A 16,593-nucleotide genomic window follows, 5' to 3' on the forward strand; every position below is an offset into this window, starting at 1 on the left:
ATGTAGACAGACGATATTGCAGGCGGATACACCAGAAGGATTAGATCATGATGCACAAACAGTTTAATTCTTTACATTCAATGTATTTGTTATTACTCTATATTTTTATGGAAGTGCAATTTAATAGATGACTATTTATAATACAATACAAATTTTAAATGAAATCATCTTCAAGTCATTTATTTTCAAGTATATCATAAAATGAGCTTGAAGTAATGGATGAATGGTTGTACTAAAACACTCACTGGAAAACATTTTGGGGGACGAAACGTTTTTTTAAATTGATTTTTTTATGTCATTTTAAAGTGTGTGTGAGTGACCAAGGGTGTGCTAACTCTTTCTGGTTATTGAAGTGAGTGTGCTTGGCTTCCGGGAGCGTTTAGGAAAGGCCGTGTTGGATGATTCAACCAAGTGACAAAGTGATTTAATCACTGACGAAATCACTGGTAAATTCATTTTCACTCTCTTGGGTGAGTTAATTCAGCCACTTAGCCACATTTTCCAGAATGTCTACCTGAGGCAGCGACTCGATGGGTAATTAACTTGGCTCTATGCTAATATTTCCAATTTTAGTGCTCACTATTAACACACTCCATCTAACATCCGCCCCAACACTGTGGCGGATGCAAATGAGAAAAAGCACAATGACACAGCAGCAGTAAAGGCACAAAGGGATCTTTTTATTCCGACTCGTTCAGAGCGTGCTGTGCTGTATATGAGCTTTTTGATTTTTATCTTAAATTGGTTTCACTTTAAAACTCCGCCCTCGTACTGGCTGATATCCAATTTCCTTACACATTAAAATTAATGTGTATCCAATATATTTTTTGGTACTTTCATTGAGATGATTTCTAAATCTTTCTTTGATGAAAACTTACTCCGCCCTGCACATTTATTTTTTGTCTAGTTGGAAAGTCACTGCCAATGTTTTTCTTTACTTTAAATCAATATGTTGTTTTTTTACTTTCATTTATTTTATTTTACTGAAGTGTGCAACATTCATTTTAAAACAGAGTACATGTTCACGCAAAAGTTAGCATTTCAAAGTATATTTATTTTATGTCTAGCTGGAAAGTCAATGCCAAAAACCCCAAACTTTTGATCACATTAAGCAAATATTAGCTAATGACATTAATGCACTGTGTTTGAGAACAGCCCAAGGAATTTACAGGCATTTAATGGGTCTTCAAATGATGACTAAAGTTGTAGTGTTGTAGTCTGGCCAGCCAGTGGGAGGGTCTTTAAATGATTGACAGTCCAACCCTCACACATACATTCTTTGAATGTGACGAAAGGATACTTCTGGGAAGATTTCAGGTTAGATTGAATGAAGTTTTTTTTTTTTTACCTAAAACAAATTGGATAAGCACACACCACAGTCTAACCGGAACCACAAAGTGATATTTGTGGTACTTTGTTTTTTATAAATGTCTAATTGTACCCAAACTTGAAGTCACTAACATCATTACGTCACCTTTAAATGATATTTGTCAACAAAATAAATGTGAAAGTGAGGAGGCTCCTGAAGAGAACAATTACAGAATGTGAGGCATTCTGTTGAAAAAAAAGCCACAGTGGAGGATATAAATTTGTGAGAATGGCTCTGTGACTTCACCATAACACCAAGTGCGGAAGGAAAAGACCATTGTGGACTTGCCAATTTTACAAAAGAGTTGGAAAACAACAAAAACGACATGCGAGAGGCTGTTTTGTTTTGCCGCCACTGAATATTTTAATCAGCACTTCACTGTTTTCAACATCCCTGCCGTGATGATTGGAAACATAAAATGTTTGATTGGGAAAAACATCGACAATGGGGGGGTGCTTTAATAGATGCTATGAAATCGGCACTCTCTAATATGGTCATCGTATTTTCTTTTTTTTTTTTTCAACTCATCCTTTTCATCTTGGTCAGGCAGAATGGTGGATCTGTCTGCCTTTTTAACACTTTTTCTGTGCATTGGAGGGTTGTAAAGACTCGGTCTTTCCGAGCCCAAAATCTTCAGGCCTCTGCTCGAAGAAATATTAGGAAATACCTTCCGGAACAGTTAAATTCATTTTCAGTTAACATGAGTTGCGTGTGTTATTGGTAAATTATTTTAAAACAAGAGGGTGTGCACACTTGTGCAACCACAATTATTTTTTAACTTCCTGCTCTCTTTTGCTTTTTCTAAATTAGAGTGTACAAGTTACAAGTCATGTTTTGTCAATGTTTTCTCTCGCCGTATTTGGTCTTCCTGTCAAAACCCATCAAAAACGGTCCGCAAGGAAGTGGTGTAGAACTACTGATGTCTTTTACTTTCTCACTGCACAGTCTCATTAGTATACCATAGCTAAGAGCTTGAGCACCATCTGATAGCAAGAGAGGTTTTAAGGCCATGTTTATTGTCTTTCTAATGGCGGCCTACAATGAAATGGTGCACAAATGAGTGTAATTATGGTAATGCTAGCCTTTCTAGTGTATTCTTAGCTGCACTCACATGGACCCTGTGCAACCAATGTGTACAGAGGTACCTCCTCCATGCACAAAAGTTCAGATCTAGTCTCCTGCTCCTTTGATCAACAAAGTCGTTTTCCTTCAATAGCAGGATAGACGACAAAAACGGTCCCCTGCTGTACGTAAGTTTAATATTTAGAAATTGTGTTGACCCCACCTAAAATAGAATTCCCATCACTATTCCAAAATAGTGAGTGTTGACCAGTTGTGTTTTGCCTTGTACCTTTTGCACATTACTTGTACTGTTTGAATCCACAATAGCTGTGAATTTTAAAAGATTTGATTTTAAGAATCACTATTTGCCAAACTGCTGCTTGCTGTGAAATGATTGGATTTTCTTTACCGTCATACAGTGCTCGCAAGAACTCGGGCTCAAAACGACAAAAACTGGCAAGTCGAGTCACACCACTGCGCTGTCTAACATCTTCCCTGTCCAGATAGACAGGCTTTTGAGATTAGGAATTGGTTTTGAAATCAGATCTGGAATCCACACACAGGAAGGGAAACTCTTCGTTGTCATTATTATCCATGAATCACTGAGAGCAGCATTGGGACACATGTACTTCATTGTCGTGTCAGAAGAATCAGACCCAAGGACAAGCAAACGTAGTTGGGGCAGGGGGCTGAGGAGATTCCCGGTAGAAAAAGGAGACGGGAAATGTGGAGGCTGCCTGGGTGGGCAATTCAATTTCAACTCTCAGACATTCGTTGAAGATTTTTGCTCGGACGAGTACCGAAACCGTTTTGGAAATAAGTCAGTCCTCTGGCAATACCAGGCTGCGACACATTTGGGCCACAAATTAGCATTTATATTGTGGCCACAATATAAAGCCCAGCATCCTGAATAACAGGCCAATAATGAAAAAGCAACACATGGGCCCATTTTCTACACAAACAATAAAACTGGCCGCTAATCAATGACCGAGTACTTATAAACAAACAAGCACTCACATTCAAACTCACACTTCTGAATAATGAATTAAGCTACCTAGGTAACATACTAGCATTATTTTGGACTCGTAAATTCCACGACTTTTTTTCACCCTCTAAAGGACTACACCACAATGCAGTTTTGCGCCAACAAACTGGACAAAAAGGACTTCTTCGGCAAGTCGGACCCTTTCATGGTCTTCTACAGGAGTAACGAGGATGGCACGTAAGTCTGTCTCTTGCATTGTCAATGGTCTTGTAAAGCTAAATCAGAGGTGGCGTAGACTTGAAAAAGCTTTGGTGTGCGCTTCAAATCTGTTTGGATCTTTCATTTTCAGGTTCACCATCTGCCACAAGACCGAGGTGGTGAAGAATACGCTGAACCCTGTGTGGCAACCCTTCTCCATCCCCGTGCGGGCGCTCTGCAACGGAGATTACGACAGGTAGGCCCACATCATCATTTATATGCTACGGTTGCTCTTCACCGGCAGTGCATTGCAGTCAAATTGGTAGGCATCAAATTCTTATCATCTTTCGTCACATTTGAAAGAGTCCTGATGTCAATCTGAAGATATCTAATTCCATGCACCCCACCCCCTCACCACTCCCTTGGCAAATATTGCAATGGAACCAGCAAAAGAATTGAAAATGTTTCTTAGAGCATTGAGTGTAAAATCCAGAATAAGTGAATGACCCACAAGGGATGTCACGAGTTGTAAACAGATCGCAATTGCTGCTTTTTTGTAGTTTAGTTTATTACTATTTTGAGGGGGTGGGGGGGGGCACGCAAATCAGCGCAACCAGAAGATAATGAAGAAAAGTGAAGTTGCTGTACTTCTTGCAGCTTCAGAAAGGTTTATGTGTGTGTGTGTGTGTGTGTGTGTGTGTGTGTGTGTGTGTGTGTGTGTGTGTGTGTGTGTGTGTGTGTGTGTGTGTGTGTGTGTGTGTGTGTGTGTGTGTGTGTGTGTGTGTGTGTGTGTGTGTTGTCGGATGATGTGTTGATATGGTCAAAGTTTGTCCCCTTTGGCATGGTGGGTGTCACTGAAGATGTGTTTTTGCTCTATTGCCGTCCATCTCTGGTCACCTGCAAGGTAATTGGGTCAGACAGATGGAGGAGAGCCCCCCACGACACCTTTGAGGATTTAGGCGAGCCAAAGTAGCCGCTGTCATTTAGAACCTTGCCTCCTTTTCTCACATTAATATGTATGAGGTTTTTTTTTTTTTTTCTTGTTCTCTATATTATATAAAAGAAATTTTAAAAGATTTTTTTTTGTTAAAAGCTGTATTTTTAGATTGCAAAGTCTTGGATATTAACATGTTTGAATGGGCTAGTTAATGCTTGTAAATTTTGGGTGGGCCAGAGTAGAGAGCAAGGCAAAGGGTGCTTTGCCCACCCCGACGGGCAAAAAAGGGCAGCTTCTGTGACGTTGCCTCTGTTTGGACCCGCTGAGACGGGATTGACAGCAGCAGCAGCAGCAGCAGCAACTTTTCATGAAAGCCGTTCAAAGAGAGGCAAAGTCTTTGCTCATTTCGAGTGAATCCCCCCTGGCTTGCTCAGTCGCTTTCGAGCCCCCCGGCCCAATTAATTTGGAAAACTTGTAAAATATATGCTCCCTCCCATGAGGAGGTTTTCTATCTTTGGATTTTCCCTCAACCACCTTAGCTTACAGCGAGTTTCAGGTTGCAAAGGGATGGAAAATCCCCTGAAAGGTTTATGGAAATTTCCATGGGAAGTTAAGCAAGGGAATTTGGGTAATACATTTTTTTTTTTTTTTTTATCCACTCAAGTGGTGGCTATCTGAAGCGTTGTTGACCACAAAAACAAAACTAAGCAACAGGTCGTAACTTCAACAACTCAAAGTACATTCATAAAATCTGCTCGCTTTAGTCAGGATTGTGATAAATTCAAACCTACTTGCATTAGGCAACTGTTTTTATCTTCTTCAACTGAAGAGTTGAAACTCAAAAGCTATCAAGCAGCATTTAGACCAAACTAGAGCCACGCCGAACACACTGCATCATTCAATAGCGTATTTTAAAACCCAGTAAAACTAAACAACTACGATAAACGTGTCTCCTTTTGAAGAAAAGCTTTTTCCTGGAATTGTCTGGTTATACGCTTAAATCCGTTTCATAATTGCTTCATTTATATTCGCTTAGAATACCCTGAATACAAATTATAAGCTTTAACCTGAAACCAAAGAAAAAAAAATCATTTTTCCTCAAATCACACAAAAAAGATTTTGCGTTTGAACTCTTCGGCTGGCATCAGGCTCAAAATGATGCTATTGAAATGCTGACAGATGAATATTGTACGAGCAGCACTCTTTAGATCTTCTGCTGAATCATCATGCCAAGTACAGAAAATTCCCGTGACTTCTATTACTGGTAGAAACTTGGGCATCGGGTCAAACACAAAATTGTATGTGGAGTATTGGAATCATCACACAAATACTGCATTATATCCTTTGAAGACTGTTTCAGATGTTTTTTTATACTTAATATAGTAGCAGATAGAAGGGAGCTGTGTTTTTATTTTTCCTGCCATGAATCACTTTTTGGCAGCTTATTTTGTTTGGTGTTACACGCGCTCACCTTGACAATAACAAATGTCTTCATCCTGTTGTTTTTCATTTGTTCTTTACAGGACAATCAAAGTGGAAGTATATGACTGGGACAGAGATGGAAGGTCAGACAAACCGTACACACACACACACACACACACACACACACACACATTCCTGTATCAGCATGAACTGTAATGAATGCCCAATTTTTTATTTTTTTTGTCATTCTCTCCCAAGCCACGACTTCATTGGCGAGTTCACCAGTAGCTACAAAGAGTTATGTCGGGGTCCCAACGTGAACGTGTATGAGGTGAGTGCAGATTAGCAATGTCAGCACACGCACAACTTTGGTCCCCCACAAGCCACATTTGAATTTTGAAACAGACAGACAGGTCTGCTTATTCGCAGATGAGGTTTTAAAAAACAACGGGGAAACGAGTTTTTTATTGAAATTAATGTTTTGATTCTAATTGATTGTGTCACTATGAGCCACTGTGGAACAAGAGGGTTAAATGAAGCACAGTCCAAAGATAAGTTGCTTTCATTATCCAACATTTTATTCTGAGGAAGGACATCCAGTTTGTGCCTGGAGAAATCCGACTCCTCAATTTCTGTGGATTTGACCTTTTAGAGAAAAATATTGCCTACTTTGCCCAGTTAAGATGACGTTGTTATTATCCCACGTTTAGACTTTCCGGATTATGCCTACTTGAACTACGCTATTGGAAATGCTTATCGGGTAGCTTCTGTCCCAATTGCCTTGAAAAAGGTTAAGTGGATGGCGCAGACTGGACCAGCAATGCGGGAATATAAATGAGCACCAGAGCTGATTGCTTTCAACAACGATAATGACATGGATTATTATGCCTCACATAGCTGCTAGAGTGATTGTTGTAACAACAAGTGTGTGACCGTTGTGTCACAAATACCTTTAAGAGTAATTGTTTTGCTCCACTTCACGATAAACTCGGAAGATGAATGAATGGAATCTCGGAGTGATTGTTTTTATGACACAAGAGTGTGATTATTATGCCACACGGCACGAAATGAATGTTTGGATGACAAGTGTGTGTGTGGTTTTTATAGCATACAGATTTTGAGTGTGATTGTTTTGCTGACTGGAGAATGCGATTGTAAAAGTTGAGAGTGATTGCTTTGACAACAAGATTGGTTGACTTAGAGCACACTTGGCTTGAGCGTAACACACACGAGCTGAATATGACACACATGTACTGTATGGGAGTGTCATTGTTGTGACCCAATTTGGGATTGTAGAAATAGTTGCCAACGACTTGTCTGGCTGTATTTTATTTTGGCTGGAAGCCTTGTGGAAGCTGGCTGCCTTTTCAAAATATTTTACTCTGCTCCAAGAACAGACAAACTCCTTTGTCATGGAATGATTTCTCCACGGCAGAAACAGCTTGCCTTGCTTATCACTGCGATGGCACAGCCTTTGCGTACGCCTCGATTGTGCATTCACAGGAGCAACGTGGCCCTGCAACCCTCTGAATAATGTCGGTGTTGTTGTGCAGCATGATCTATGCTATCTAATTCTCACGCCGCTATTGGATTCCGTGTACACTCTATTACCCTTTCAGGCATGCTACACGGGGCAAAGATGTTTTTATTGTTTATCACCCGGGGCGGAATAAAAAGAATCTTTCACGTGATCACCATCCCTCTTTTCTCCACACTAGGTGGTGAACGCAAAGAAGAAGCTCAAGAAAAAGCGATACATCAACTCCGGGACGGTGAGTTCATTTCACGGGAAGATCAGCTCTGTTTTTTTATTCCACTCACTCGCGATGTCACAGTTTACAATGCAGACAGTTGGCAGCTTGTTGATAATGAGTCTCGTGTCCGGGGCCAAGTGGCTGCTGATGTAGTCATTGATACGTTCATCAGTGATTATGAAATTAAAATATTCTGGTCAGGCGTCACACTCATTGGGCATGGATGAGGCAGTTTGTGCTCAGAGGTGACTGACTAATTTGTTTGTTTCGATGAGTGGCTTTCGCTCCCATTAATGAGCAAAAATTGAAGATCTTTTTGTTTTTCCATCCTCAGGTGTCCTTGATGTCATTCAATGTGGAGTCGGAGCACACGTTCCTGGATTATATTAAAGGAGGGTGAGTTCTCTGGATTGTCTTCTAACTGCCATGCTAGGGCTGGGCGATCTGTCATTTGGAGTGATTCATTTCAGTTTACTGCTCAGGCAGATTTGACTAGTTGAAAATGGATGGATGGCACATATTGACTTACATACTAATTCAGGTCGATGCTGTTGGAAAAGAACCCCCCCCCTCGCTTATGTTAATAAAATTATTTTGTTAACATTCCAACTTGTTCTCAGATGAATTTATTCATTTTTAACACAAATTATGCTGCAAAAACCCCTGCCTGAAAGTGTTTAAAGAGTGTTTTATTGCTTTAACTAATTAATACTAGAATGTTAGGTTTGAGTCTGTTTGTGATATTAGACACGAACAAGCGCTGATGCTGCATGACCTTTCCCCGCAAGCTGCTGACTGTCTAAGTAAAAAAAAATATGCTTGCGATGTGGAGTGTTTGATAAATAGCACTGGGTGATTTCAAGTTCATGCTAGCTTTACCTCTCGCATTTGGTCTCAGTTGATTTGGTCCTAGAATAGCGACTAATCAAAGTTAGCTCAACAATTTGCTAACAGTTTCTACATTCTTAAAATATTTTTATGCACTGTACTGTCCAATATTAGGCCATAAAAACAAAGTATTTGGATTTGATGGATGACCCCTCCCCGCCAGTGAAATTGGGGTTCCCTTTAGATTCAGTGCAGCTCAGCTCCGATGTCACTGACAATGATAAAAGATGGAGAAAGCCGTAATTAAGGCCGGGCAACCAGTTGCACATGGACGTGTTTCTTCGTGCCCTGCTTTTACTTGTCAGCTGTCTGGTTGTTCAGAGTATTATGTCCCAGATCTGTCTCATTGCTTTGCCCCGCTTGCTCTCTCTCTCCCTTGCACACACACATACACACATACTCATTCATTATTTCAAGTTTGAAGACATGTGTGATGCTAATTCGACGACAAACATTGGTGAAATTATTTTCAAGCTTTTTTCGGAATGCCGTCAATTATATCTTTTTTTTTTAGGACTTTTTTGTTCGTCTGTTTTTAAAATAATTCTGTTGAACCACAATTAAAAAAAAAGGTCTGGATTTCATTTTGGGTTATTAATTTTCTCAGATTCAAGTTATCACTGTGGTATTTCCTTTTATTAAGCTCAGGAGTGAGACCAGGTTGTCCAGTAGCTGTTTGGATCCCGCTCTGTCCGAGTCGTGTATCATTGTGTCCTTGGGTAAAGACACTTCACCCGCCTTTCCGCCAGTGTCACTCACATGAGTTGGTGGTTAGACGGGCCACGCTGTCAGCCATGTTTTCTTTTTTTTTTTTCCATCACCCTGCAGCTTTGGCTAGATACGTAGTTTACTGCCACTGGAGAGTAAATGTGCAAGTGCGTGAATAATGTATCTATTATGAAGCGCCATGTAAATCTGATGCATTATTATTATTATTAACAGAGAAGTATCAACACTTTTGTCAGAAAAAGAAGACGTGAAGTGGTTCCTTATGATGAAAAAGATGTAGTGTCTACTTGGGGAAGCAAACAACAGATCTTCATGTTTGTCCATGACCAGATGAAGCTGAGGTCTCATTCATTCAACCCTCAGCACTTTGCGTAATTACGCCTCTTATTTTCTGCCAAACACAAACCAATTAGGGAAAGTGTGCAACCTTTAATAACTCCTGCCGTCTCCAAGGACTGCACGATACCCTCGTTGTGAAATTAAACCTTAACCCTGCGATCCAGAAGTCTCTTCAACTCTCATTAAAAACAAAAGGCTTTGCCCCTGTGGGACTGCCAAACATGCATCGGGTGCCAAAAGTGGGCCAGTCGAGATTGCATCGATGCCTACAGTTGCAAGAAAAATTATTTGAGTTTTTTGGAATGCCCTACATGAATTGTGTTTTGAATTAGCCTTCGTTGTTTTGTTTTGGGTTTATTTTTTTGGGAGGGGGAGGGTCTGGCCAGGCAATCTTTAATTACCGATGTCACATGTATAGCCAACTACATCATTGGCAAGGGAAGAGCTTGCATTTTATGTGCCAATGTCATGCAGAACCCACTACATCTAGTTCCAACTGCCCTGAATGTGATGCAAATAGAGGGATACCGCAGGATTGGCCTGAAAAAGACAACTTCGATCTCCAAACCCCCGATTATGTCCAGAATACCAAAAGAAAGAGAACTACACCCATGTGTGCACAGTTAAACTGCGCTGACAACAGAAAATAGGGCCCATGGTGTTGTGTTGTCAGTTTTTATTGGGTCTGGATCACTCTTCTACCATTCCATCAACATGTTAGCATGCTAGCTTCACCGACATCTTAGAATCTACAAGTGTGAATAATTATTTGTCTCTATGTAGACATACAATAAGTACAATCTCTGTTCAGTCATTTATATTTCAGCTTTATAATGACCACATTATAGAAATGCTCTCATAAAAGCCTCTTTTGTAGTATGATCTCCTCTGTTGCATCGTTCCAACCATATTTGTTTTTCCCAACAAAACTAAAGCACATAGTTGTTGTACCTTACCCCACCTGGAATACATTTCCAAGCCTGCAGGGCAGTTCTTACTTCCGAGCCTCTCACCATATTGTCATTGTCTCAGCGGAACGCGGAAAATCAGCATGGCATTGGTGCTGTTACCTCAAAGATGGGATTTCAAATTGTAAGAAATATACCTACTCCTGCAGCTGGTCAATGGCTTCCAAGAAAGCACAGACAGTCAAGGAATTTTTGTGTAGGGGATGCAAACCTGGCAACACACTAATGCAGAGCCCACTAAATAAAAAATGAGCTCGACAATTAAAAGTGATTCGCAAACCTTAATTGTTCTATTCAAAGCATGCGTAGGTGCCAGATTCTCTTTGGCTACTTGTGTAAAACCATTAAAAGGGCGATAGGAAGCCACACAGTGTTATTTGCAGGGAGAAGCAATTGGATACATGGACTTATGATCAGGTGGCAGAAAATGACGATGGCGCCTTTGTCTGCAGTGCACAACATCAGTCAAGGAAGATTCTCCATGACTTTTATAGACGACTAGCTTGGGAGGCAGGGATAAAAATAGTAATCCCAGCCTGCCCATTAGGGTTTGCAATAAGAGCCAAAAGCCAGACAATCCTGCAGCATCAGTCAACATCGTTCCGCATTGATTTTCCCATCGTGAAATCATTTGCGGGCTCAGCTCCTCAACTAATCCCCAACGCACCTCGGAAGGGAAATTAGAGGAGCCGGTAGCAAAAGCCAAAACAGACAGCGCACGTGTGTTTGTTTGTGCATGTGCACGTGCGGACACGCTGATCCCCTGAAGGCCTGATCGTTCTTTCGCCATCCTTTGTCCTTCACACTATTTTAAAAGGAAGTGACACCAATCACAATGAGCCACATGTTTCTGTTCAACCAGTGCTCCCTTGTAGAAAGTCCTTCAACTTTGAGTCATGAGCAGTGATGACACTCACGTAGAGAAATTTGACAAATATACTGACTCCATTTAAAAAAAAAAAAATTCCCAGTCACACATTCAGCATTTTGCCCATTTGAATTAATTCCCCAGCATTTCAATCCAATTTCTAATCTATGTCTAAAAAATCAATTTGAAGGCTATTCCAATGAGTCTCTTTTAATGCAGACTGCTCAATCACGACTCATTCGCTCAAGTGTCAACAGGTTGAAGGTTTGGATAATCAGAGAAGCCGGTGGCCTCAAGTCTAATTGGCCATTCTTGAAAAAAAAATCAAGGCAGATGTTCAAGGGAGGTCAGGTTAATGGTCTCCTTTGGCCTAGAAATGTCACGAAGTTGGTACTGGTCAGGTACAGAGGAGCAAAAAGAAATTGCTGGAAGGTGGAGGCTCATTTCAGAGTGCAGCCATCCACAGGCACTGATTGGCTTTTTATCCCCTTGGGGGCTGAGATGGCTCATGCCTTCCTGACATCTCCCTGAAGCTTGTCTGGGCACTGACGACAGATGGTTGGATGGAAGATGTCCTACCTGGAAGCATGGAATCTTTATCATAGAAGTAACAACTCTTTCTGCTTCTGTCTTTCAGGACGCAAATTCATTTCACAGTGGCCATCGATTTCACGGCCTCCAATGGTAAGTGTTTCACTGTATCAGTTTTTGTCGTGAATAGTTTTGAACATGAATTTCCATTTGTGTTTTCTTCTTTGAAGACAGAATTGATTTAAAATAAACCCATACTGCAGTTGTAATCACTCGCTTTTGAGTTTCATTATCTTCCGCATGAAGCCTTTGAACAACATGAAGTCGGTACAGTAAAGTTTTATCGCTCTGGGAAGCATCCGCTGATCCCAGATTTTTATTGAGGATGAATTCTATTGCAGCACTTCAGATAGACTTTCACTGCATTGTTTGTCTTGAACATATCCTAATTTGAGAAACTTGCCATGTACACATCTTATGTGACCACCGTAAAGCTTCTCAAACAAAATTTCTGGCCAGGTGACAATCTTACAATTGGCGAGCCGTGGGCAATCATTGTGTGCTGACAAAAATCGCAACGTCTACGTCAGGGGTGCCCAAACCTTTTTCAAGTGAGGGTCACTATCAACATATAGGAGGGGGCGGGCCACTTACATCAGGCCAGGCCCCAACTTTTAAAGCCACACAGTTTTTTCCAGAACTGTAATATTTGAGTATCGATATTTTGAACAACAAACATTTACTGCTGACCTGGGGTGAAATGTTTACAAACAAATAAACTGAAGGCCAAAATGCAATCTTACAATAGGATTTGATGATATTTCATTGCGACTGTAAAATATTGCAGATTATCTGTTTTTTTTTCTGTGTTGTATAGTACTTAAAACTTGATTATTGTTCTAATGCTCCGCTTACAAAATGTGGGGGAAGAGAAATGCTTTGTGTATATGTATTCACTACACGTATAAAACGACTCTCAACATCAAAAGAGGGAAACAGGCATTTTGTCATCTTTCTGGTGCTTCAGCTGTCATATTAGAACTGTAATAAGTCAAGACTTTTCTGCTAATCACATCATGCACACTCGGTTCCGCTCCACGCATGCCGAAGCTGTCGTCAGTCGGATCCCGCTTTTTGAGGGTTCGCATCAACGACTATTCTCTGGACTTGACAGGCAATCCGTCTCAGTCGACTTCTCTTCACTACATGAACCCGTACCAGATGAACGCCTACGCCATGGCCTTGAAGGCAGTGGGCGAGATCATCCAGGACTATGACAGTGATAAGATGTTCCCTGCTTTGGGATTTGGTGCTAAACTGCCCCCTGATGGTAGGGTCTCCCATGAGTTCCCCCTGGTGAGTCATCAAAGTTGTTAAAAGTGTGACTACAATTCATTCTTCAGTCATACCGCTTCATATTTCATTTGATGAAGTTTTAAAAGTTTCCTTTGAGCTCGAGTAAAACGTTGACATCTTTTGTGCATGTTACTCGACGTGGTGCTTTGTGCGTGTCGCATCACTGACAAGTTCTGTTCACATTAAAAATTGCTGCCACGATGAAGACAACACGTAAATGTAATATTCTGCACCACAAACTGCTTTGATTTCTGCGGTGGGCTTTGAAAATAGCGGTAAATTCTGCGATCACAGCTTCCTGAACACTCCCAGATCACATGAAGACAAGTTCCTGGTGTTGTTTGACATTCCCAACGGAAATTATGAGCCATTAGTCCAATCTATATATTGGAAGGAAAAAAAATTAACATAAAATATAGATTTTCTTCAGAAAAAAACTTGCTAAAACTTCATCCAAAAACAACAATCCAAATAAATTTAAAAAATTGTTGACAACATTCGAGCTAAAGGACTGACTTTGACAATCAAGCAAAACCAATATGAAACCAGTAACACTATCACACACAAACACTACAAGCAAGGCAGAGAAAATATTCCACCAGGAACTTTTCTAGAGGAACTGGAAAAAGTGTTTATTCTTCGTTGCAAGCTGAAATGAAGCCTAATGAGTGTTTTAGCTTTTCTACCTTCTCAAACACTCATCAGCATACATGCACAAGTGAGCACAATCCCAAATAAATGTATCGTGTATCTTTTCTAGTGTAAATGAGTTTCTGCCAAGATGAGCGGTTTGCGAAATCAATTTGTCTCGTCCCTCAGCCGGCTGCTGATTGTAGACGCTAATGAGAGGCTGTCGACGTCGCCACCGCTCCGTGTTTTCATTCAAATCAACAAATCAAGATTCATGGCAGCGTATCGTTGAAGCCTCATGCATTGCCACTTCCTGCGAGTGGCTTTTAAAAATCAACTTTCACTGCTGAATTGAAAGAGACATTTCATTCGGAATTATGTATGCTTGTTGCATTTTTACGTATTGAACAGAAAACAAATGAAGTCACGTGTGATTAGAGTCAGGGAAGAGAGGTTTGGGGTTTGAATCTGACCTCCAGCCTTCTTGTGTGAACTTTGTATCAAATACACCAAAATTGCATTTGATAACCTGCACCTTGAATTAGACCTACTTTTTGCAAGTCCAAAATCTAATCCGTTTTTTTTAACCAAATTAGCAGATGCGCACGGTGGTGAAGCAAAGTGTAATACAGAAGCGCCGCAGCCAAGATTAAAATATTTTAGACCTTGATTGCAAGGCATAAGTGCTCGGCTAGCTACTCCTTCATATTAAACTCCAACCAAATTGTTCAAGAATCTTTCTCAACCAGCTCCAAACCTTCTTTGCAGCTTTTGCCATTTTTAATCATTTCTGGTCACCTTTGATTCTATTCTGCTAATTTCCTATTTTTGTTTTTCAAGAATGGCAACATAGAAAACCCTTACTGCAACGGCATGGAGGGGATTCTCGACGCATACCATCAAAGCCTTAAGACGGTGCAGCTGTACGGACCCACCAACTTTTCTCCTGTTGTCAATCATGTGGCAAGGTAACAGCACAGCAATCGCTCATTTGTAGTATTTCCTTTCAGAATCATTTTCAACGGTCTGACACAAGGACGTATTTATTGATACGTTAACACTGACACTTGAACGATAAATGAGCTTTTAATGCGATGGAACACACCACGCGTTTGATTCTCCTCTAACAAGCTTTGCAAATGAGAAAATTATTATCCAGTGAATTTACTGGCAATACTACAAATTGGGATAGAAGATCAACTGTGCAATAAGCATGCCTAATTGAGGTAAAACGTGGCACTATTAGGCAGTGTCATAAAGCGGTTTAATTTTAAAAAAAGCAATTTAGCTATATATACAAGTGATAAGTGTCGAATGTGCGATTGAAAGTATTACGAGTGCCTTTCTATTATTGCCTTCTGTGGGCGACATAAGTAATGATGCAGGGGAGGGGAGGGGAGGGGAGAATGTTTTTTTAAAGCATCTGATCTCCGGTCTCCATGGCAACAGATCACATAGTTATCATGCTACAAAGAAGCTTGATTGTACGTAATGTAAAAGCTTCTCACGAGCCAAGGCGGAGAGCAGAATTACATCTGAAATGCAGTCATAATTTATGAACAGACAATGAATAATAAATACCTAAAGGATTCAAATGTGCAAAATGAAGGATATTACAATTCAAGAAATGTGTGGCAAAACATTTAAAATGACATTTTCTTGCGGTTCATCATACTATATGTGATGACTGCATTTATTTATTGTTTTTTGGGGGAAATATTATGTATCAAAAGTATTGGTGGTATTGGTGTTGTAATGTGATGTTATCAACATCGCGGTGTTGTAACCATTTTAAACAATGGGTACTTCAACATAAAGCAATACTTGTAGATTGTCAATATCTCAATGCAAGCAGGTATGTATTCTTTATCCTCTCCAAAATTAACAATATTATTGCATATTACTGAATCACTGAGACTAGTGAGAAACCTGACAGATTAGATTTTGTTTTGCTTCCGGAAAAATGGTGGTTTCGGAGATAGTCCGATACCATTCGACATCAGCAAGATGTACTTGTGGCTAAAAAAAAATAAAGCAATGAGAGTTTGCTGACCCAGAACTAACAATGTCACTTGATGGTTATGGCACTTGTTGCTGAGTATGTGCATCCGTTTAAATGCTCCGACTCACCCTGAGATCTCGCCATTGTTTGTTTTGTCCTGCTGTCCATCTTCAAATGTTTTCAGGAAATGAGAGTGTAATACTGCAGCGTTTGGATAAACACTTGTGTCAATTATTCATAAGGCAGCCAGCGCAAGGCCATGAAAGTAGGCCACACTTACTGTGCGTCGTCGTCTCCACTGGCTTTAAGAAAAGAGCTTGGAAAGAATATTTCATTTATTTACATCCTATATTAAGCATGTATGGCATGAGTTGATGGGTGCCAAGGAATGTTTTATTCATATTTTTTTCTCTTACATTTCTGCATGTCAATGGACATACACTCAAAATAAAACTTCCCAATCCTATTTGGAATAATTCATTCGTGTCAACAATCTGTCACATGGATGGATGGCAAGTTTTCAGTGTTCCTCTGGTCTGATGGTGGTTCTCTCCC

General features: G+C 40.3%; 1 protein-coding gene across 1 annotated transcript in view; it reads left to right on the top strand.

Moving 5' to 3' along the window:
- Positions 1–16,593, top strand: part of cpne5a (copine Va) — a 50,933-nt gene that overhangs the window by 27,287 nt on the left and 7,053 nt on the right. Inside the window, exons 9-17 of the mRNA XM_085908023.1 lie at positions 3,550–3,653; positions 3,766–3,870; positions 6,075–6,116; positions 6,232–6,304; positions 7,692–7,745; positions 8,062–8,123; positions 12,157–12,203; positions 13,225–13,406; positions 14,877–15,004. Of these exons, the coding sequence (XP_085764149.1) occupies positions 3,550–3,653; positions 3,766–3,870; positions 6,075–6,116; positions 6,232–6,304; positions 7,692–7,745; positions 8,062–8,123; positions 12,157–12,203; positions 13,225–13,406; positions 14,877–15,004 (797 nt within the window). The remainder of the gene's footprint in view (positions 1–3,549; positions 3,654–3,765; positions 3,871–6,074; positions 6,117–6,231; positions 6,305–7,691; positions 7,746–8,061; positions 8,124–12,156; positions 12,204–13,224; positions 13,407–14,876; positions 15,005–16,593) is intronic.

The sequence above is a fragment of the Syngnathus leptorhynchus genome, chromosome 1 (genome assembly GCF_054491065.1).
Source record: "Syngnathus leptorhynchus isolate UIUO chromosome 1, UIUO_Slep, whole genome shotgun sequence".
Taxonomy (NCBI): Eukaryota; Metazoa; Chordata; class Actinopteri; order Syngnathiformes; family Syngnathidae; genus Syngnathus; species Syngnathus leptorhynchus.